Source organism: Rutilus rutilus, assembly GCF_951802725.1.
Source record: "Rutilus rutilus genome assembly, chromosome: 20".
NCBI lineage: Eukaryota > Metazoa > Chordata > Actinopteri > Cypriniformes > Leuciscidae > Rutilus > Rutilus rutilus.
The window spans coordinates 13,820,649-13,843,297 of NC_140225.1; the positions used below are offsets into that span (position 1 = coordinate 13,820,649).

The window sequence follows — 22,649 nt, forward strand, 5'->3', positions numbered from 1 at the left end:
TGTTTCTACCATTAGTTCACAATAAAAAAAACACATTTAAACAATCTCTTATTCTTCATCAAGAGGAAAAAGGTCGAACCCCCGGCAATCTGATAGTTTGGTTGAAAAAAGAATAAACAAACTGCCAGCAACTTGAAAAACTGAATTTTAACACTTTGCAACACATTGTGACAAACTGCAAGAAAGTCAAAAGTGTCAAGAGAGACATTTCTACTTACAGCGATGTAGTAAACTTGGGCTTTCTCAACAAGCTTCCAGTTCTCCTCCAGATCGAGGTGTTTCTCTTTTTTGTAGCAATTTGCAGCAGCGAGATTCGCAACAAGAGACCTAACGGAACAAAAACACAAAACTACAGTAAATCTAACTTTCAGAGTACAGATTTGGGTCAATATTATAAACAAATCATTATTTTCCAGCAAAAAAGTGTGTTTGAATATTACCTACAGGATTTAATTAAGGGAAATATAATTTCCAGCTTCCAGGACTGGAAATTAAAAATCTTTTAAATTGTTGTACATTGTCTTTTGTAAAGAAAACATAACCTCAAATGTATACATTTTAATTTATATACACAGGACATAATCTAAATTAACTGTACATATTCTTATCATTTCTGACATGCACAAAAATGTGTGTCAATAACTAAAATATAATTAAAAAAATATATTATATGTATATTATGAATATTCTTATGTTTTGTAGTGGGGTCAGGTGAAACAGTGAAAACGTTGGTAGGCATAAAAAAAAAATACAGCAAGATAAATTGCCCAGCAAGATAAAAATTACTTGTTGAATACCTAAATAAAATGTTTCAGAAATATTTTTTTCTCCAGAAGGTTATGGAGAAAAACTGCATCTTCAAATTATCATCATTATATGTCCCAAAGGCACCATCTATTTCACATAACACCAATGCCCATTTCCTTCTCTTAAATGGCTTTATATGAAAGAAACCACATAATGCAGTAGAGAAACCAACTCTATCTTCAGGGTGATTGTGTAAATTATGTAGCTCCTTGAAAACGTGCTGCTGCTGCTGTAACTTTGTAAATTGCTGTAGGCGGAATACGCTAACATATGGACTACGGTTTTCTAAACAGCTGCTTTGTGTCAGCTCTGCCAGAATTAAATATCAACACACTTTTTTCTTTATTTCTCTTCTTTTTATTTAAGTGCAAATGCCTTACAAGACCTTTCCCATAAATAAATGAACAAACAAATCAATAATTCAGGAGAACTGCAAACGTCCACCGGGACTGCTGTTTCTCCATTAACCTCCCGGTGGTCCTCGTATCAACAAAAACAACTAATTCCACTTTGAAAAACAACCACTCTCATTATTCACTTGTTACAGAGAGGATGCGGTCCCAACAGGCCAGCCGCTACAATGAAGCAGCATTAGCCTTACAGAAGAAGCACTGCTATGCACAGTCAGGCCACAAATGAGAATCAATAGACCTGCGGTTATGGCTTTTGGAAGAAAAGTGAAGAGCATTGATAGAAATGGCAGAGACAGGGCATTTATGAACAGGTGCATGCTTGTTAAAAAGGGTTCAAAAGAATATAAATGTAAATCAAGTAACCAGAAATATGTACAGTACACACACACACACACACACACATTATATATATTACACTTGGTTTACATTTATAATCTTTTGAACCCTTTTTAACAAGCATGCACAATATCAAAATTTAAATTTCCTATCTATATTCAATATGTATTTGAAATGCACCAATATTAAAATTTCTGGTAAAATTCTAATAATTATTTTCATGCTGCTTATTTTCATGTAATGATGATTTTCATGGGGCCGATAAATGGCACATTATTTTAAAGGGTTCCTATTATGCTTTTTTACATTTTTCAACATGCTAATGTTGCTATTTGAGCATGAAAAAGGTCTAAGGAAAAAGCACAAAGTGCACTCCAAAGGGAGTTACTCCACTGTATATCTGTAAGCACGGTTTCAGAACGCCTCGATTGGAGTCTTCAGTTTTCTTCTGGGAATGTACAAGTCACAAATTTAAATAATTCCAGCCTAAGGCATAAACAAAAATTAAAAGGGGGACGAGGCTAGCTGCATTAGTACTGTGTTGTCGCAATGTCCAAGAGACACTGTATTTTCCACCCCTGCACAAGTCATGGTTACAAAGGTGGTTCGGGTTGATCCCCTCGACAAAAAAAGCAACTGATTGTAATTTTCACAGTGGAACATGCAAGATGCAGATCTGACACCCTTCCGCTTGATGTCATCGTGTTAATCAAAATCAAATCCATTAAGGCATAATAAGCATTTAGAGTAGCAGAGTCACGCTGATCTGACCAGGCAGATTGTGTCGGACTCTCCTCCACGCTATCATTACCGCTCACAGAGAGAAGCAGTGCTGAGAGGAAGGGCAGACCTCTCGCTGCAGGCTGTAGACCCTGTGACCTCTCCCTCCCCCCTCCCAAGCCAGTCTTTTAACACCGTTTCCCGTCTGGCCTGTCTCACCGGCGGCTGTGTACAGGTGCGCTGCATAGCTGCAGGGAGAAAGTATTGAGGAAGATATTGATCAAGCCGCTTTCAGGCCCTGAGCTGCAGGTCTGTGAATCTCCTGTAATGAAAGGGTCTGCTTTGACAGGTGAGGTGCTAATGAGAAGAGCCTCATAAGGCCAAGGCTGACAGCTATACAAGCCACTGCTCTTTAAAACTGTCTCTAATACATAGCCCTCTCACACTAACTCTATGACAGTCTAAACAATGAGACCAGTCCTCATAAATCTCCTTCTCGACTTTCATATATTCTCGGGCTACATGGGTCCTTTTAAACATACGTAACATGACCTTATGTCATGTTATGTCATAGGTGGTCTATGATACCTGGAGAAAGCTATCCGTTAGCATTTGCTTTTATCAAAACTCTCTTAACATCAACCCTTTTACAGCAAGAAAAATTTACAATAAAGCAACCAGAATGATCTAAAGGCCCTCTCTTTTGTCAGCTCGCCTCAGAAGGGACACACCTGTGAGCGGTTGCTCATGTACACACACACTTGCAATAGTTTTGTTAGCAGCTCTGATTAAAAGGCAATAGCATGGCTGACAACATGCAAAACAAATGCAGATCACCACCTGAACGATCACGACTGCCTCAGAGGTGCATCTATTATTCAGTTAATGTCACTGACACCGGTGCCCCTGCAAATGCATGCATTTTTTATTATTATTAAAGGAATAGTCCTCCCAGGAATGATCATTTCATAAGTAAAGTATACAAGTTTTTCAGTGTAACTCCTAAGAATACAAAAACATTTAGTGACCACGTCTCTCAAGCTCCAAAATACAGTGTTTCCTGCACTGCTACTAAGCAGCACATTTGTGAATATACAGCACAAAACATATTGATTCTTGAACAAATGACTCTTATGAGCCAGTTCATTTTAGAGAATCTTACTGAATAAATCTCAGTTACTAGACTCACTAACGGAACCGAAATGTATACATTTTCATTTTGTGCTTTCTGACTAATAAATACAAGTAGATAATACAATAATATAAATGCATATAAGTATATATATAAAATGTAAAAAAATAACTATAATTAAAAATATACGTAGCTATTATATAACATTTAATTCAAATTAATAATGAAATCAATTTAATCAAATTAATAAATTTTATAAAAAGCTAATTATATAACAATTTATATATAATGTATTATTTATTTCTGATTTGTCACATCGGTTCTGTTGAAATTCAAAATAATCTCAAACTTCTGAGTAAGTTCTTTTACTAAATATTTCTTACCAAGAGCTAAAATAATCATTAATAAAATCATTAAGGAACCAAAATCAATTAAACTCATTATTATTAAGCTCCCACACCTACTATCAATGGCATCAGAATTGTATATTTGATAATACATTTTCCTTTAAGATTATATGGGGATGGTCAAAGAATGAGACCGCGATCCATCAGTTTGAACCTGCTTTTCACTTGAACAAATCCCCAGAGTTTATACTAGGGCTGCATGATTTGGGGAAAGTGTCATATTGCGATTGCGATATGCGATATAATAAACAAATGGTTTCATGAGTCAACTTGCTTGGTTGACTCAAAAAAAATAAATGCACACACAGATTAGTGATAATCTGCCTAAAGAAAAAAGTTCTTTAGTCAAGAGCAGTGAGTGTTTTTCTCTGTTCCCTTTGTTCTTTGATTAACTTTAGCGACAGATATAATTAGTGGCTACTGTGTACTGTCCCTTTAAGACCAGCCGCTGCTGTCAGAGACGCGGATCTCACACGTGCCTCGTTCTCTCACGAGTCACAACTCTTCACGTTCATCATAAGACTACTCCTATGTTATGAAGATACTCGACAAAAAGACATTTTGGCATAATTGTGTGTGTTATTGTTCGTTCAAGCTCGAAAGAGAACTGTATTCTGGCATGCTGTTTTGTGCGCACGCACGATATCAGCGCGAGTCTTTCTGTGTGTCACAGTCAGGACATTCAGCGCGTTCATTTTGGCATAGGCTACATGTGTGTTGTTCGTTCTACAGCGAAAGAGAACTTGATACTGGCGCGCTGTCTGTACGATACTGGCGCGCATCTATCTGTGGGTCGTGTGTGTGTGTGCGTGTGTCAGGAGAACATTCACTGACAGCGCGTTCTTTTTTGTCTTATCGCGCATGAATGGTTTAAAAGCATTTGCATGAATAAGAGCGGGATCATGTAACACTAGCCAAAGGATGGCAAAAATTAACAGATGCTGCGTTAATTGCGTTAACAGCGCTAATTTGTTTATTTCATATAAAATCGAAGCATTTTGCGTCATATAATCGCGTAGGCTTGACATCGCGATTGCGATTGGATTAATCGTGCAGCACTAGTTTATACAAATTACAGATTTATACAATGATAAGTCAATAAGCTTAAATGGTTACAAGTCGCAAGCAGAGAAATAGTAAACAACACTTAAACACATCAAATGCTCAAATGTTCAAACGTGTAGGTAGCACATAATTTGGCCAAAGCAGTTTCACATATCTGCTCAGTCATGGAATCTAGCACCCTTCAGGGCCAAGTGATGCGGTGTATCAAAATACCTCTGTGCTGATCTAACCCCGGCGAATAAATAAATCAAGAGCTCTGGCGGAAAAGAGCAGAACAGCCGGCGAGGGAACAGTGAGTCCCAGTGCATAGTGAGGTGGGGTGTGTGAATGTGCACTGTGTGTGTGCAGGGGGGTGCTATCCTGAGGAAGCGATAAGGGCCCTCCCTAGAGGAAAGGGGTGGCTGACCTGTTGTCGCCAGTGATGCAGGCAGCGCAGGTCCCCGTGGGCTCCTCGCTCTGCTCGTAATAGCGGGCATCCACGTTGGCATCCTCTGCCTTTTCCTTCAGGATCTTCCCGAACTTATCCTTCCCGATGCAGCCAAAGAAGGTGCCAACTTTGTGCGGCTCCTGGATCATCCACTGAGAGGAAGGACAGATCGAGCGGGTGGGGAGCAAAAAGGAAAGAGAAAGGAGGAAAAGCGATTATTATAACACGTAAACACAGCTTCCATATCTGAGTGTTAAAAAAAAAGACTGGAAATCAAATATCCAGGAACTAGGAAGTTGTCTATACATTGACAATTCCTGGAAAGGCAAAATGGACCGTGGTAGAGAGGCCCCTGTGCGTGCAACTCTGCAAGAGAATAACTAGTGAAAACAGGAAGTAATAGCAAACTGATAAGGAGAAAAAACAAATACATTTTCTCGAATTCAGGGTTAAAAAGTGGTAAAGGAAGGGAACAATGAGTGAGTCATTCTTTAGGCATTTCAATATAATGCAGTGTTTGTTAGAAAATGACAGCAATGATCAATGATGAAAACTCAATTGTGTGACTACAACAGCTTCAAATTCAAAACATTAAATTTTTCCTAAGCCTTATTTGAACATTTTCTATTTTTTACACTTACTTTCAATTTTGTTTTATTTTTTACCATGTTTTAGTATTAATAATTTGAACACAATGTATTTTAATGTCGTGCTATTGTTATATACTTCTAACAAATATATAAAGTATGTACACGGACAAGCAATTAGGAAAATAAAATATTTATATTTTGAATATTATATATAGATTACATTTAGATTACATATCTAATCTACATATGTAGATTACAAGTAGAAAAAAATACAGTACAAATATAGTATAGGCCTAGAGTTTAAATAAATACATTCTTATGGAGAACTTTCTTTTATATAGGCTAAATGGGAAATTATTACTTTCAAAATATATTAAAAAAATAAACCAAAAAAAGTGCATTGCATTAAAATTATTTGTATTTGTATTGAGCATCGCAAATATTGCACACATATTTGTAGACCTAGTCATTTTTTCAGCACTGAAAGGGCTGGCGCTATTCAGATTGCATTGAATTCTGGTCTTATAAAAGCCTCTGAATATAAAGTGATCAAGTCTGATGGAGCAAAACCTTCACAAAACTGATGGAATAATGAAATGAGACACAGGGTGTCTGTCTGTAGGCTGTGTTAAACTAGATTACAGGGGAGCACTGATTCCAGCATCCTGGACGGTGGCTCACCACAAACACTGTGACATTGCCACTTTTATGGGGATGATGAAAAGGTCTTTCTAGGTTTTTAGTGCTGTGGGGTTTAACCTCCGAAGATTTATTAGAGTACACGGTGCTACGTTTGCTGCTTTTATTGCAACCTTGCAATGTCTGTTGATGGGGCCCCTTGTGAATGAGATGCTCTGCCTGAGAGATGACCTGTATACATGAGAAATTAATCACTCCAAACAAAGAGTTGTGTCTGTCTGTGGAGCAATACTCCTCTGTTTACAGTGTGGAAGTAGTTATGTACTGTCTGTTTAATGTAAGACTAAAAATACGTAAAGAGTCTAAATTGTTGACGGGGCAAATGATGCAGTGGGCACCCCAGGTTCTTTGAAATCAACATTAAACAGTGTTTACAACCCATTTTACTTGAAAAACTGGACATATTTCTGGTCAATCTGTCAATCAAAACTTTTGATTTGCAGCTGTACTACACTTCCAATTTCTTAATTAGGGTATTACTCCAACAGGTATTCAATGACTTGGAAATCTTCTTGTATCCATCCTCAGCTTTGTGCCTTTTAATTACTTTTTCACGGAGTTGACTGAAGCCTTCATGTTCATGGTGTAAGTTCTGCCACAATATTGACTTGCCAAATTGAACCTTCCAGATGGCGTATTTATACTAAAATCAATCAAAATCCCTTAACTGCACACAAGTAATCTCCATTTAAATATTGATGTGTATAAAATCAATTGGCCGCACTTGTAATGTTTGAAAAGTTGAAAAGTGAATACTTAAAAGAATAGTTCACCAAAAAGAAACAAATTTTGTCATCAATTAATCCCTTATAGCAATCAAAACCCATAGGACTTTCATTTATCTTTAAAACATGTATGAAGATTTTTTATGAAATCTGAGAGATTTCTGTCCCTCCATTATATTACTGACATTTAAAAAAGTTCATAAAGACAATGTAAACTTAATCCATATGAATCGAGCAGTTTAATCCAAGTCTTCTGAAGAGACACAATGATTTTAACAAAAGTCTAATGAGTTTGGAATGACAAGTTAATTATGACGTTTCATTATATAACAACATATTAAGATATATCATTTTCACTTTTATTCAATGAAATTATATCTAAATAATTAATTTATAATGATTTTTCATTTTTGGGTGAAAGTAAGTCTAACATAATTCAGTACTGCAAAACATCAAACATGAAAGTCCAAGGGTGGTAAATACTTTTTACAAACAAGCACTAAAAGACCATGAACGTGCATTAAGAACCAAACGCACCACCCTTTCTGAATCTAACATTTCCTGAGGTCATCTCCCATCATTCCTGCTGCTACTGTTTACAGACCCAACACTTGCACATGACATGCTGCGTTGCATTTTAACTGCACCTGGTGAGTGTTTTTCCAGCAGGTGCAGTTACTTGACAGTAAACTTTGGAGGGGGGTTTGTAAAAAACACATCTAAACATATACATGCCAGTATTGTGATTCAAACGGTACATGCGTACATCTTTGATTGTACTGGAGACAGAAGAGCTCCAATGATTAGGAAGGACCGGGTCGGGGCGGGCCTCTAAAAACAGCTTGGCACAGCACACACCTTTGTTCCGACTCTCATAATCAAAGCCAGCCAAAAACTGCAGCCAATCAAAGAGGTCCGCTGTGAAACACCAGTCTATTCGTCTCCATCTACTGCAATAACCCCCCTCCTGCTGACAATTACTTTCAAATGGAGATCTAAATAAAAGATGATATGTCCATTAAGACAAAGAGCTATCTGCAGGGTCGTGGGGAGGTCGGTCTGCGGCAGGCGTAAGGGATATTCATGCTCAGTCACATCCCAATTACCCGCCAGCAGCACTGGCAGGGTGTGAGCAAACGTGCGTGAGGGAAGCTTCATTACGGAGGGGGATGAAGTGCTGAAATTAAACAGCAGTGTCTCCCGCTGCGTTGAGCCCCCCGGCCTAGAGCATGCAGCCTGGCTCTGACATAATGTGGCTGCACGTGGTCACGTGAGCGAAGACTCTCACACACACACACACGCTGTACTGTACGCAACAATACATTAGGGTTGTTTGGAAAGTGAAGAGAAACATGCAAACAAAAACAAATAAATTATGCAAAATGCTGATGTTCCCTCAAAATTTGCTGATCGCATGGAAAAGACTGTGAGTGGGGTTCTTTTACATTAAGACTACAACACAGCAGGTAGAGCCAATTAGGCCATTATGGGAATAAAACATATATCAGGACATGCATGCATGTCAGAGTAAACAAAAATCTTCCCATATCCCAAAACTGTCCATGCAGCTTGGTGGGCACTCGTGCAGTCATAAGTATCTTTTACTTTTTATAAACCTAGATTTAAAACTTATGTGCACTAATGGGTCTATGGATGGGAAGTTAGAACTGGCTCATATTCCGCATCAAAACAATCAGTGTAGTCAGTTTACTGAACAAAGGACTCTTTATGAGCAGTTCGTTTTAAAACAAACAAATACAACTGAGTTAATGAAACACACATTACAAATTTTGTCAGCAGTATTTTAAACAAATAAATTAAATATACACTACCATTCAAAAGTTTATGGTTAGTAAGATTTTTAGAAAAAAATAAGAAAAAAAGAAAATCATTCTTTTATTCATCAAGGATGCATTAAATTGATCAAAAGTGACAGTAAAGACATTTATAATGTTAAAAAAGATTTATATTTCTAATAAATGCAGTCCATTTGCTGAACCAGTGGGGTGGGGGGGGGGGATGATTTCACATGATTTCTGAAGGATCATGTGACAATGACTACTTACATTTAAAATATATTAAAAATAAATAAAAATCTAATATTTCACATTACTGTTTTTACTTTATTTTCAATACAAATAAATGCAGCCTTGGTGAGTATAAGAGACTTCTTTAGAAAACATTTAAAAAAATCTTACCATCAGTTTACCAACTTTTAAACTGTAGGGAATATTGCTACATTTATATATTGTTATTCATAGTTAAGATATATTATTGGTTTGCATATATGCTGCCTCTAAAAAAAAGTTTGTGTCAGATTTTATTAATAAATCTATTTATTTATCAAAAATCTCATTGTTTGGAAATGGAATTGCATTTTAAAATATTTCTTCCTCAAAAGTACCAAAATGAATCGTTAATGAACAACAATGATTAAATTCCTTACAATTCCCATTTCTAATTACATCCCAAACAAGATATTCCTCTAAATGTCCGAGGGGCATTAATTGTTACAGAAGTGAGGGTTTTTTCACAGGGAGGTGACCCAGCACGTATCCCAGCATCCACCAGCTGCCACTCCTCTTTGTCACATGCTTGCTGCAGTTATCACTCAATTGCCAGAGGACAATCAGAGCATCCGCTGACGGCCCATTGCGCAGCACAGCCAAATACTGGGCTCCATAACAGAGGCCCATCAAGGTTCTGACGTATCAAAGCACATGGGGAAAAAAACCCTAAGAGCCTAGACTGAAGTGATCCGTTTCATAATCACGGCTTCTCTTTTGATCTATACCACAAAGAGGCCGACTACCAACTACAGCAGAGCCGTGAAAACCTAACAAACTGCACTATAATTCAGGTAAAAGAGCGACATAACCTAATTTTGAACTATAATCCTTAGAAAATCCCAATGTACCTCATGCCAGGGGGCTTAAAAAGGAGGTTTGAATACAATGCCTTATTAGGGTTGACTGTTTGGCAGAGCTACGGAAAGGCAAAATTAGATTAATTTGCTTTTGACACACTGTAATAATCTAATAGCATTTAGCTCAGTGAACCCAGGTTTAAACAATGCCAATGAATGCTCTTTAACCTGAAAAGCTCCAGAACCCAGCCAACACGTCTCAGGATTAAAAGCCCTCTGTAACCTGATGGATGCAACTCCAATTACAGGCTTATCAAACTGGCAAAAACCGCAGCGCGACTATTTATAGACCGAACTGAAATAGCCAGCGCCTGCCTCCCAAAAGTGGTCATGAGGCAATCTGGCCCACAAAAGCCCCCTGCATCAAGCGATTCCTCCACCCGAAAGTTGACGAGTACCCTCTTTGTGCTGATGTGGGCCACTGGATGTGACTGATGCGTGTTGTGCGTTCGCATGTCAGTTTTGAAGCTAACTGAAAGCAGCACTTGACAGAGAAGAGAGAATGATGTTAGCAGAGAGAAAGAGAGAAATGAAAATGAGTCATATCTCTAAGGACGCAGACAGAGAGGAGAGCTGTGCACAGGCACGGCTGTCACTGGCCGCAGACACATGAATAAATAAAGGCATTATAATGAAGACAACTCGCCGTCTGCCCATCAGAGCCTGCCCAGCCTGGCACCAAAGCTCAGGAGGTAGAGAGGGAAGAGAAAACGAATTAAAAAAAAATAAGAAAGAGCGAGAGACAGAACAAGGCAGGGGAGGAAGAGAGAGCGGCACATCACCATGATTGACAATGATGAGCACTGTCTGCTTCTATTAAATCAGTCATTGCTATAGGACTCAAGTCTCAGCTCTCTCAATAGGCTAACAAGCTCAGGACTTCACCGTTTCCATCAGCCGTTTACTCTCGCGTCCCCCCCCCCGCAGAGCGAAACATCTGGTCAGTTTCTCTTATCTGCTTTATTTCACGCTCAGGTGGCTTAGTGAGGTGTTGTGTGCCATTTCCCCCGTGTGCCCAGTGCCAATGGTGTCATATTTGGACTGCTGTCTGTGACATTCTCTTTCACACCTCCCAATGCTGGGCTGTTTCCATGTGACATCCTCACCATAGCGACAGGGCCGGAGGAGGAAGACAGCCGGCGACTCGGCGAGGCATGATCAGATGCGTGTGGGCCTGTCAGGAGTCTTCCTCGCTCTGTCCAGACTAGGAATAGGTCATGCTGGTTGAGTCATTCAAGAACCAACAAGTCGATTAGTGAGATTGACTAGTTTATCTGGAGCTTTCTTTTTCGTACTATCAAGTTCAGGGGTGTAAATCTCAGCTCCTGGAGGGCTATAGCCCTGCAGAGTTTAGCTTCAACCCTAATTAAACACACTTGATCCAGCTAATCAAGTCATTCAGGCTTATTGGAAAACTACAGGTGTGTGTGTGTGTGTGTGTGTGTGTGTGTGTGTGTGTGGAAGCAGGGTTGGAATTAAACTCTGCAGGGCTATCCAACTATACTGAATCTATTAAGGATGTCAACACATAAGTATCCAATTACATTACGTAATTTGTAAATTAGCGGCAAATTGTTTGAACTGATAAATGTACAATAAAACCGCTAAAATTGAAACGATGATGAACCCTTTCATTTACAAGAACTACTGTATGAACTAACCGACAACATTTCATATGAAAAGACCATTTTAGAAAGAAAGGACTTTTAAAATTAATTGGAATTTCCAATGTTACAGAGAGAAATACAGACAGATAAATGGATCGATAACACAGGGCTTTCTAGAGACTGACTAGTTAACTAGTATTTCATGCAACCCACTGACTACTTGATTTTGAAAATATGGAATTTCGCACATCCCTCCCTACCCCAGACAAACAGATCTGGCGACAAGTTGAACATACAGATCTGTAGAGATCTCATCTTTTCCCAGCCACAGCCCGGGGAGCAACAAACACGCAGCCACGCTTCCCTGTAATCCCAGGCATTTCTGAACCATCTAATTTTCTCAGAGTGTAGGCAGACAGAGATGGAGGGGGAAAGTGAGAGGGAAAAAAAATGTCTCATTACATAAGCTGCTTGTGCGACTGCAGTGCCCACACCATCCCAATAAGTGGCAGTTTTAGAGCAATCTAACGTAACAATCAAGGGACACACAAACACACACAAGCACAGAGCTGCTGGGTTACGTGCAGGAACGTTTTTATACTGTGTTTGACAATTTGTTCAGAACCAGAGTTTCAGTTCCCCACTCCAGGTCTCTTAAGATCTGGTTCTGAACTGAATTATGATTGTGTCATCATGACATCAAGAGAAGCAGCAAATTCTGCAGGCAATTTTACACAATAAAAAGAAGCATTTTCCACACATGCTAAGTTCTCTGAGAAAAACAAGATTTTGTTTCATTTTATAAGAAATTAACAACAAAAAATTTACAGGTCATTTTTTTTATACTACCACCATCTTTTTCATATCGCTGTCTTTGAATTCACACTATATAGTAATATTCAAATATATTAATATTTTTACTTTGTTGTACAGTATGTATTTTTTGGGATAATGGTTAATATTAAAATATTATTTATATACTTTTATAATATTTATTTCAAATCGTATTCAAGCTTCTGTAATAGCGGCGGCAACACAATATGCTGACTTTTTGCATTAATTCAACATTATGATTATTCTTTTTCACTATAAAATCTGTTAACAGTACAATTACATTGGCACGTTTTATTTTTTTACACGAAGAGATTGATTTCTAGCAGTCTGATAAGATAAGACAAAATAAGATATATTAAAATAAATCTAAAGTAAAAACTAAACTAAAAATACAAATCCAATGAATAAATAAATTCATCTGAAGTACAGACAATGGCTTTCAACCCAACCAAACAAACCAAAGTCAGGCCTTCACCAAAAGCACCAGTGTGAAAGTGTCCTCAGAGAGGAGAGAGCAGGAGGTGTTCGGGTCTCTGTGAGAGCCTGTGAATGCCACTTCCCCTCTTGGCCAGGGCGGCGGCCTCCAGTGTGACTGTGCGGTGTCTTGTTTCGGACAAGGGCTTGGGAGAGAGAATGGAGTTACCAATGTCTTTGAACACTGCGGTAGCACAGTGTAAATGACACCATCCGGTCTGACTCTCTCCTTTTCTATGCAACTCACACATACTTGTAAGGAATCACCAGGTGCTATCTGCTGAGAGATCAGATCAGAGGCACCAACGAAGGCCCATTTCCCAGACTAACCTTTCAGACGCGGCCGAACAGAATGCTTGCGCATCAAGGCCATGCAGAGTTTATCTGACAAACATACTGGTTTTCCCTATCCAACTGGTTAAACATACAGTACAGGCCTCTGTTGTTTAGTGCTGGAGAGGCCTGCTGAATTATTCATAAGACAAACAAGCCCGTGCTGCCGGGGCTGACGCACAATGATCCGTCACAATGGACTCTTTCTATTGGGTGTCCTGCAAGTTGGCGCGCTCAATGGGGGCATAGTCTGGGAGACTAGGTTCTCTCTCAATCTCACATTAATATGAGAGAGAGAGGTTGTGAAACCCACCGGTCAATTTATGGCTAGAGTTTATCTGGTCGTAAAATGGTGCTTTGCGCTTCTCGGTCCAGGACCATGATGCATGGGAGGTTAATCCAGTCTGTGGGGTGAGGGGGGTTAGAAAGGGGAAATAGTGTGTGAGCGACAGAAACTTCCCCTACCCAGACGGAGCTGCAGGTGAATTGTTTTTGCCCCTGAACCTTAAGTTGACACTGCGCTTTGATCTCCCGCACATGCCAGACGCCCATAGGGAAAAGATCAGTGGCGTACTGGGACAAATATGTTGGGGGTTGGGGGGGGGGGCACTGGAGTGTGAGAAAGAGAGGATGTGAGAAACGGGGGGAGGGGTAGACAGAGAAGTGAATGAGAATGTGTCCTAAAAGGCTAGTTCACCACAAAAATGACAGTTGCTTAGTTGTTTACTCACCCTCACTTAGATCCGTGACTTTCTACCATGGAACACAAAAGGAGATGTTAGGCAGAATGTTCACGGTGCTCTTTTTCCAGTGAAAAGTCAACGAGAACTCCAAATATGACAAATAAGCAACATAAACTTGTGCACTATATTCAAAGTCTTCAAAAGAGAGTTTTAAGAAACAGATTACATTTAAGATGAGATATTTAAGTCATTCAAGTTCAGAACAGCATAAGATCAGGCAAATTATAAATTATATAAAGTACAACAAATATTAAAAGGTAAGTACTAATGTGCATAAGGGCTGGGTGATATTGAAATATCCACAATTTTACGCTTTTATGCCTTCTTGTTTGGCCATTAGGTTCCCTAAAGACCATCATTAGTAGTCAGTAAATTTGATTTATTTCATGAATCAGTGTAAATAGTCAATGAATCGATCCAAAAGTCAGGTTTAATTTGTCATCAGTCTCTTCATGGCTTTTTAAATAAATGAAAAAATAATAAACGTAAAAAAAATAAAAAAACTTCTCGCATTACACATTTCAAATATAATTGCCAACAACAGCTAATTGTTAAAATAATGTTTTTTTTATCATTTGTGGAAGTAAAATAACTAAAAATCACTGTTTTAAACCATTTCAAGTAAATACATTTTTTAATAAGATACATGTTAAATAAATGCACACCATCAAAAAGCCGAAAGATAATGATATGTACATTCTTGTATTGATATATTGTCCAACCCTAATATATAGTATTCTGCATAATATATAGCAGATTATACAATAGTATTACTAAGTACTATTAAAATATATTAACACTGATCTCCATAATGTGATTTGTATTCATGCATGCATCATGCTTATTAATGCTGTGACCGAGGCCACTCACTTACTGGGTGGTATGTGTGTGTGTGTGTGTGTGTGTGTGTGTGTTTCTCTGTGTGTCTGCATCAAACTGGATGTTAACTGACAGCAAATAAACTACGGTAAAAGGTTTCAAAAATTGTTTGTGTATGATGGTATTAGTGGCTCGAGGCTTGAACACCAAACAGATTCATTGAGCTACTGTTTGTCTTTCCCAAGCCCTGCAGCTTGATTCTGAAACAGAAGACCAGGAGCCACTCCAGTGCAATTCATGGTGTGTTAATAAACTCCCCTGTTTGACAGGGCTGTTCATTGCTCTGTTGCATTGTGTTCTTTTATCGGCACAAATTGACCCCCCCCCCCTCCCTCCCCCTCCCTCCCCCTCGCCCTTCTCCGAGAAAGAAAGAACCTTTCAAATGCTGCAGGCAGCTCTCCATTCAAACTGAGCTACGGGATCAGAGGCATTGCCGAGTGACCTTTGACCCCACAGTGCCGCAAGGGTTTGCAAAGCAACAAAAGCCAGTTTTACACCCCACACAGCCTGACAAGAACATGACAGGAAATTATCAATTTATCCAGAGAATGAAAACAAGCCAGGAGAAAAATGAAAGCCCAAGTTAATTAAAACTTTTTTTTTTAAATGCACACATGGCAATATTTTATGCAATGGTGAATATGAGTCCTGTTTTTATATTGTTCACCATTAAACGCCTAATTGAATGCTGAATTGACAAGAGAGGACCTTGGGTTTCTTGGGAACAGGTAGAGACATACAAGGAGGAATAATGATTAAAGGAATAATAATTCTCAATGACACAGATGTGGTACAATTTTTTTAAATAAAAATAAATAAATAAACAAAACTTAAAACAGATGAATTGATTACATACATTTTGACAACTTCAAAATAGATGACAGACAGAAGGTTATAGCAGTTTTTTTTTATAATCGATAATAATAGATAATAGATACAAGGAACCCTAAGAGGAGAAGTGTGTGAGTGTGGAACGGTGTAAAAATAAAGTGTTGAGCAGCTACAACATTAAGAAACGACTAGCAGCTGTGTGTATGCGATTACATGTCTCTGCTGTGAGCAACATAATCTTACCCCCCGCTCGACCCCCCCTGCCAGGCCTGGAAACATCTGTGGGAGTTTAATGGAGAGCAGTAAGACTCATATCTGGCGGCTGAGATGACTGTTTGAGACATGAGTGAGCGCGGAGTGCCTGATTTACGAGACCGACAGCACTCCAGATTCCTCACTCCACTACAGCAGAGCAGGCCCAACTCTTCTTCATTAATCTCCATAAATACTGGCCTGATAAATAAAAAAGCCTCACTCCTGTGAAAAATAAGGGTGCCATTACCAAACCATAAAGCAAGCTGTCTCGATTGCCCCGTTTAAGTGTGACAGTATGGGCAGAGCCTGCACACAGCATGCCCTGATGCTCTGGAGTATGGTTACTGTGTTAAACGGGACAATCTATAAGAGCTCCATACAAACAGTATATATATCATCATATAATTATTTCTGCTGGAAGGTTTCCATTGGTAAAATATTTTACTTTTTTATTTCACTAGTCCCACCAAATAAGTAATAATTAAATTTAATTATATTGCGTTTGACCCATGCAATCTTACATATGATTATTTATTTATTTTTACTCAAAATCATTTATAATATAATAATAATAATAATAATAATAATAAATAAATAAATAAATAAAAAATAATAATAATAAAAAATAGGCCTATATGATTTACTTTAATGCGGTGAAAATTAATAATATTTATATAAGTATAATATAATATAATATAATATAATATAATGACAGAAAGAAGAATTTATTGCTGCATTGTAGTTATAATTCTAATAAAATCAAAACAGGTATGCATTCTAGAAAATGAAGTGTCCTTTCACCTTATTAATAACGATGACAACGAAACAAATTTCTACAAATATTTCACACTAGGGCTGGGCGATAAAATGATAACGATAATTATCGTCATATAATTTCTCGATAAAACGATAACAACAGTTTGATAAATGTTCGATATAAATGTTTATTCACCAAAAGCGGAAAGAAACTGCGCTACTCATTTGGACCGCGCCACATGGACCATTTATCCGCTCGGCTCAAAGTTCAAACTGCAGCGCGAGCTTACTAGAGCAGATGCGTTTACTCGCTGATCGTCTTGGTCACGTGACCACTGACCACCTAACAGTGCTGTGAGATCCAGTGAGAAGCATTTGAATTCAGTGAAGAACACAAATGTTTCTGTGATTTAAACTAGCCAGATGAAACAGCACTGACAAACAGAAAATGCAAATTTACATCTGCATCCTAACAACTACTGTCAACTACTACTACTGTCAACTCAAGCTGCTGTCAAATGTGCATTTCTAAGAGACAAAACATGTAATATTAATATTGCAGCCTGCACTGCAAACTGTTCTTAAGATGTCAAAGTCAGGCAACACAAACCTGTTTCATGACATGAAACAATATCATCCGTTAGCACATGCAGAAACAAAGAAATACATTTTTCTATTAGGATATTTATTTTGTTGAGAAAAAATTAAAAGTGTAAAGAATTTCTTTTTAAAAAGTGAAGTGTTTGTGATGTTCTGACAGTAAAGAGTAGTTTAAAACCACAATTAACGGTCTGGTTTCTACAACTTTCACTTAGGGGCTAAAAATGTGCCTTCAAACTTGAAATATCGACTGAAATGAAAAATGTTATTATGAAAATGTTTTTGGGCATATCACCCAGCCATATTTCAAACCATATGCATTTATCCGTGCTTCTATCACTGATGTGAATTTATTTGAATTTCAAATCATTTTAATTATACTTTCCTGCATTTAAATTGCAATTGCAATTCTGTACCCTGTTTGCTATCACAATTCAAATTCAGGAACTGAATTGGAATTTAAAAATAATTCTCAGTTCAATTCCAAATGACGTGTTAACACCTCAGACGTGCATGGCAGGATGTCGATATATTGGTGGCATTCTAAATTTAAAGATTGAAAAGCAGACTATTCTTGTTTAGCTCTTGATGTTGGTTTTTAAAAATCGCTCAACGGATATACTGCAGTATAAATGCTATAGCTGAATCTATTTGAAAACACTTATGTACCACCACCTTCACCACAGACTGTCAATTCAATGCTCACTGGAATGGATAAAAACAATTACACAGCATTCAGTATGGAAAAGCTTGGTCATTTTTTTTCCTCAAACTGTGAATTTAATTAAACAAGCTAGAATTCTCAAGGCTGAATGTATTCATACATGCAGTGGTGCACCTCAACATTGTGCGCATTGATAACTGAAGCAATCAGTGCTCCCTTATTTCCTTTCAAACAATAACTTCTCAGCGTTAAAAAGATCTTGATCGAGAAGAGGCCGTGATTTGTGACCTTCTTAGACAAACCTTGTTATGTGCTACGAAATCCTATAAAAACATGATTTTATCTCCACTAATTTGTACTGATAGCAATGCAAACCTCAAAAACGTAGCCAACCCCGTCATTAAGGTTTGTGGTTCCCTTGGAGGCTTCGTAGCCAGAAGCAAGGGTTCAAAATCTCGAAAGGGTCTCACACGCTATACGATTTGGAACGGAGGGCAAGTGGGTTGTTTTACTCTGCGTTGTGCGCCATAAATCTAATCAAGATGATAAATCAAGGCCATTCTGACTGGGCAGACTGTAACTGTATTGTAACAGAACCTGAGGAGAACAGCCAGGGCTGGGAACTAGGCTATTAGGTCCTCTCAATCCCCAGCTTTGGGTAGGGTTTCTCTAAGCATGTAGTTAACTACACTCAGGAAATGATTCCTCTCCAGACCATTAATGCACTATAGAATAATAGACACACTAAGGACCGTGGCAGATGTATTTCTGCGCCTATAAAGCCGTCTCTCAAAAGCCCTCTTCGCTTGCCAAACGCAACACCTCTTGCTCCAGAGCAGCGACGGAGCCTGTAAAGGTTGGCCCACTCTACGCGTTCCCAGACAAGGCAGAATGTTAACAGGGTCAGCGCTGGGGACTGAGCCCTACAGTTAAATCCATTTGAAAATGCAAAAATGTGAGTTCTGCTTTATAATGGCTCCCGCAGGTCCCGGCGTTACGGGCCAAAAGAAGCTTCCCTGAAGCCAACTGCTGGATCCGATTTCAGCCCTTCCACCCCACCCAGCAAAAGGAAAAAAGAAGAAAAAAGCAGAAAGAAAGACAGGCAGACAGAGGAGGAGAGACATTTAACGCACATTTCACTTCAGGACAACCATACCAAAACATTTCAATTATCCCATCGTCCTTGGGGCCCAAAACTGATTTATTGAGCCGTGGCACCTGAGATGCAGATCATTCCAGGTCTACATTCTCTCTCACTTGACTCTACATCTACCCCCCCATTCGCCCTGTCTCTCAGACCCCTGGGTTCGTGTTTAAAAACCTGAGCGAGAGGTCCAGGAAGAGAGGGGCCAGGCCCTGACAGCCCTGCCTGAGATTATGACGAGAAGGTAGTCTTTGAATGAAAAGCTCGTTTATCCGAGTTAACGCTGGCAAATTTGCCTCTCCACATCCAGCCCCTGTTAGCTTTGGCAAGTCGAGTGAAACGCAGCGGTAGCGCTGCGTAAACACCGACGGGGCTGTGCTGCTCCACTCTTCTTTTCTCTTTTCGACACTTTTGGGAGCTGGAAAAATGATCCCGGACACCTGGGAATGGCGAAGCCGATCGCCGTCCAACTTTTAACTACTTGAGCCGACTGGCAGATACTTTAAAACCTGGGTAACTAATTCTTCTTGAATCTGGCACTTGTACACAGAAATCAATATTATTCTCATGAGCACTCAATGAGCACAAAAAAACCTATTAGTTTTAAGACGTCTGTCTGCTAAAACGCATTCAAACAATGACAGTGAAGCATAACAAAGGAAGTGAATAAAAAGGAGAAGTTTGATATTTTCAAAGTAATAGTTATGCTACACGCTTTACTGATAGCTGCATTTATGAAGGTCATACTTTCAATAGCCCATGAAAATTCTTTGTATTCAATTTATTCCATTGTACTGTTGAATGTAATTTACGTGGCCTAGACTGAAAATTAAAATCGAAGACTGTCTGTGAAAAAAACAAACAAATTCTCCTCAGATTCAAAGACAAAATGAAGAGACACAGCTGCAGCAATACAACTACTTGTTTAATATTATTTCAATAATGACCTTGTGGGTCATCATTTCTTGTCAGGCCAAATTTTACTTCTGCAAATTTTGACAGCCCATCATGAAATATTCATCTGAGTAGCCTCCCGCTCCACAGCACAATTCGGACCAGTAATGAACAATACGGAGTCAAAGGGGGATACGATTTCACAAACAAACAAAGAAAATTACCAAGCGTCTTGAATCCCCCTGCTGAGCGACTATCCTAGTCAATTAAAATGATTTCACTGTTGCTTTTCTTCAATGGATGTTTTTTTCCTTTTGTCCTCTTTTTTAGCACACTGCGCATTCAACACGAATCAAGGTCAGGATTAATTACGGAGTCGAATCCCATCACTTTTATTTCTCAGTCAAAAGCATGATGTACTGTGTTTACCAGTGGCAAATCCTGCTACGAGCGGCCCCTTCTCAGCGTGGCGGCAGCCTTGGGGCGCTGCCCAACAACACCGCTTCTTCAAATCCCCAGCCCGAATTTACTACTCTGCACTGTACCGCTAATGTAAGATATAATCAAGGGGTCTCATTCATTAATACTGCTTAAGAAAAGAAGCAAGCAAATCTCTAATGATTTAATCTCCCTCGTGCTCTCATACACAACCACACCAGAGTATTTGTGTTAGGCTAATGTGCTAATGATTAGAGCCCACATCTCGACCTCCTGTCGCTCCTTAAAGAGCAGTACAGAAGAATAACAAACAGCTGTCCACCGCAGGAATCCACGGCTGCTCCACCAGCACTCATGATTGGCATGAAGAAACTACACCCACCTCCAACAAATACACACGCTACCTGCTGAATAATCAGATTAGCTGTCACAATCACTACGGAGATCACAAATGATTAGTAGATTGCTCTTACAAATAATACTCTTAAAAACAGTTCAGTATGTCAATTTTAACAATTTCAAAAGTAAAGCACTTGACTGTCGAACACAGTTATAGGAAGCCATAACGAATAACAGAATCATGGGCCAATCTAAAGGTTATTTTGGTCCTAGTTTTTACTGAGGTCATTATGAACAGGGGTTAATTAACTGGAAGCTTCAGCACAAAGCAGATGCACAGACAGTGCTTGAAGTGGGGTTTACTCAGCTGTATGCAGTATTATAATAATATATTCAGTATTTTCATTTGTCCTTGCTAGAGAAGACCGTCTGTCCTGTCACTCCGACCAGACAAAGACTAACAAGCCAAGTCTGTATGTCTCAAACAAAATCCTCCAATATCCTTCAAAGATTTTATGCCACTAGTTCTGATTGTTCACTATAGTAGCTCTGCATCTAAACAAACCACTATTTCCTGGCAAAAATGAATAAATAAAATATATACAAAAGGCCCAGATACTATTTCTATCTTTAACAGATTCAGAAAAATGCTGTTTAACATAGTACATACAGTACCATATAGATGCAGTAAATAAAACAAACAGGTGTCACCTAATTGTAAGTGTAAATATTATCCCAGTGCATAATACTTAATAGTATCCTTAATTTAACAACTGTAGAATACATTTACACAGCAATTTGACTATATATACACACATATATGTTGAGGTATATTATATATTCGTCTGTTCCTCATTTTCCCATTCATGTATTTTGGTCCTATTTCATTTCATTTTATTTATTTACTTGCCACTTTATTTTAATTTTACTACAACACAATGATTGTTCTTAATTGCTGTGGGCATTGTTAAAATGCCAAACACACACAAAATATAGTGTTATTGTATAGAATTAAAATAAAGACTATAAATTAGAAATTTTGCAGTTAGTGATTAATGTTAAAGTGATTAATAGTGATTTGCTGAAATGTGCCTCTACACATTTCATTCAGTTTACTGCATTTAATTACTCTTTAGGAAATAAAAGGTTACAGCACAGATCGCTGCTCATATTCAAACTAGTTGAAATTTAGGACCATTTGAAAATGACAAAGAACAGTTTGAATTGGAAAAAAGAGTTAAATAAATTTAAAATGAAATCAATATACCTCATTTATTTTTATGTTTGTAGCCTTATTGTGTTTCTATGCAATCCTTAATCAAAAAGTAATAATTTGCTGTTCCTCTGTAGCAACTTTTCAGTCATTCAGACTTTGCGAGGTATTGGATTTAGCGTTTAATAGCGTTATTTAACAACCAAACAAAAGGTCTATTTTCACCATCCAACCAATTCTTGATTGATAAAATCCTTCTCACTTGTTTCACCTTGAAACGTGTAGGATTACAGAAGTAAAATGGGTTGTCATCAGCAATTTACATTGACTTTAACTACTTGCATTTAACTCTTAATCGTCACTCATTTAATACATTATTAAAATTAAGTCATCTTGGC

General features: G+C 38.3%; 1 protein-coding gene across 2 annotated transcripts in view; it reads right to left on the reverse strand.

Annotated features, from left to right (window-relative positions):
- The window catches only part of adka (adenosine kinase a), a 164,095-nt gene that overhangs the window by 78,913 nt on the left and 62,533 nt on the right, over positions 1-22,649 (reverse strand). For both annotated transcript variants that reach the window (XM_084391105.1, XM_084391106.1), the window contains exons 5-6: positions 5,287-5,459; positions 219-327 (exon numbers count right to left, since the gene is read on the reverse strand). In XM_084391105.1, coding sequence (XP_084247231.1) covers positions 219-327; positions 5,287-5,459 — 282 coding nt within the window. The remainder of the gene's footprint in view (positions 1-218; positions 328-5,286; positions 5,460-22,649) is intronic.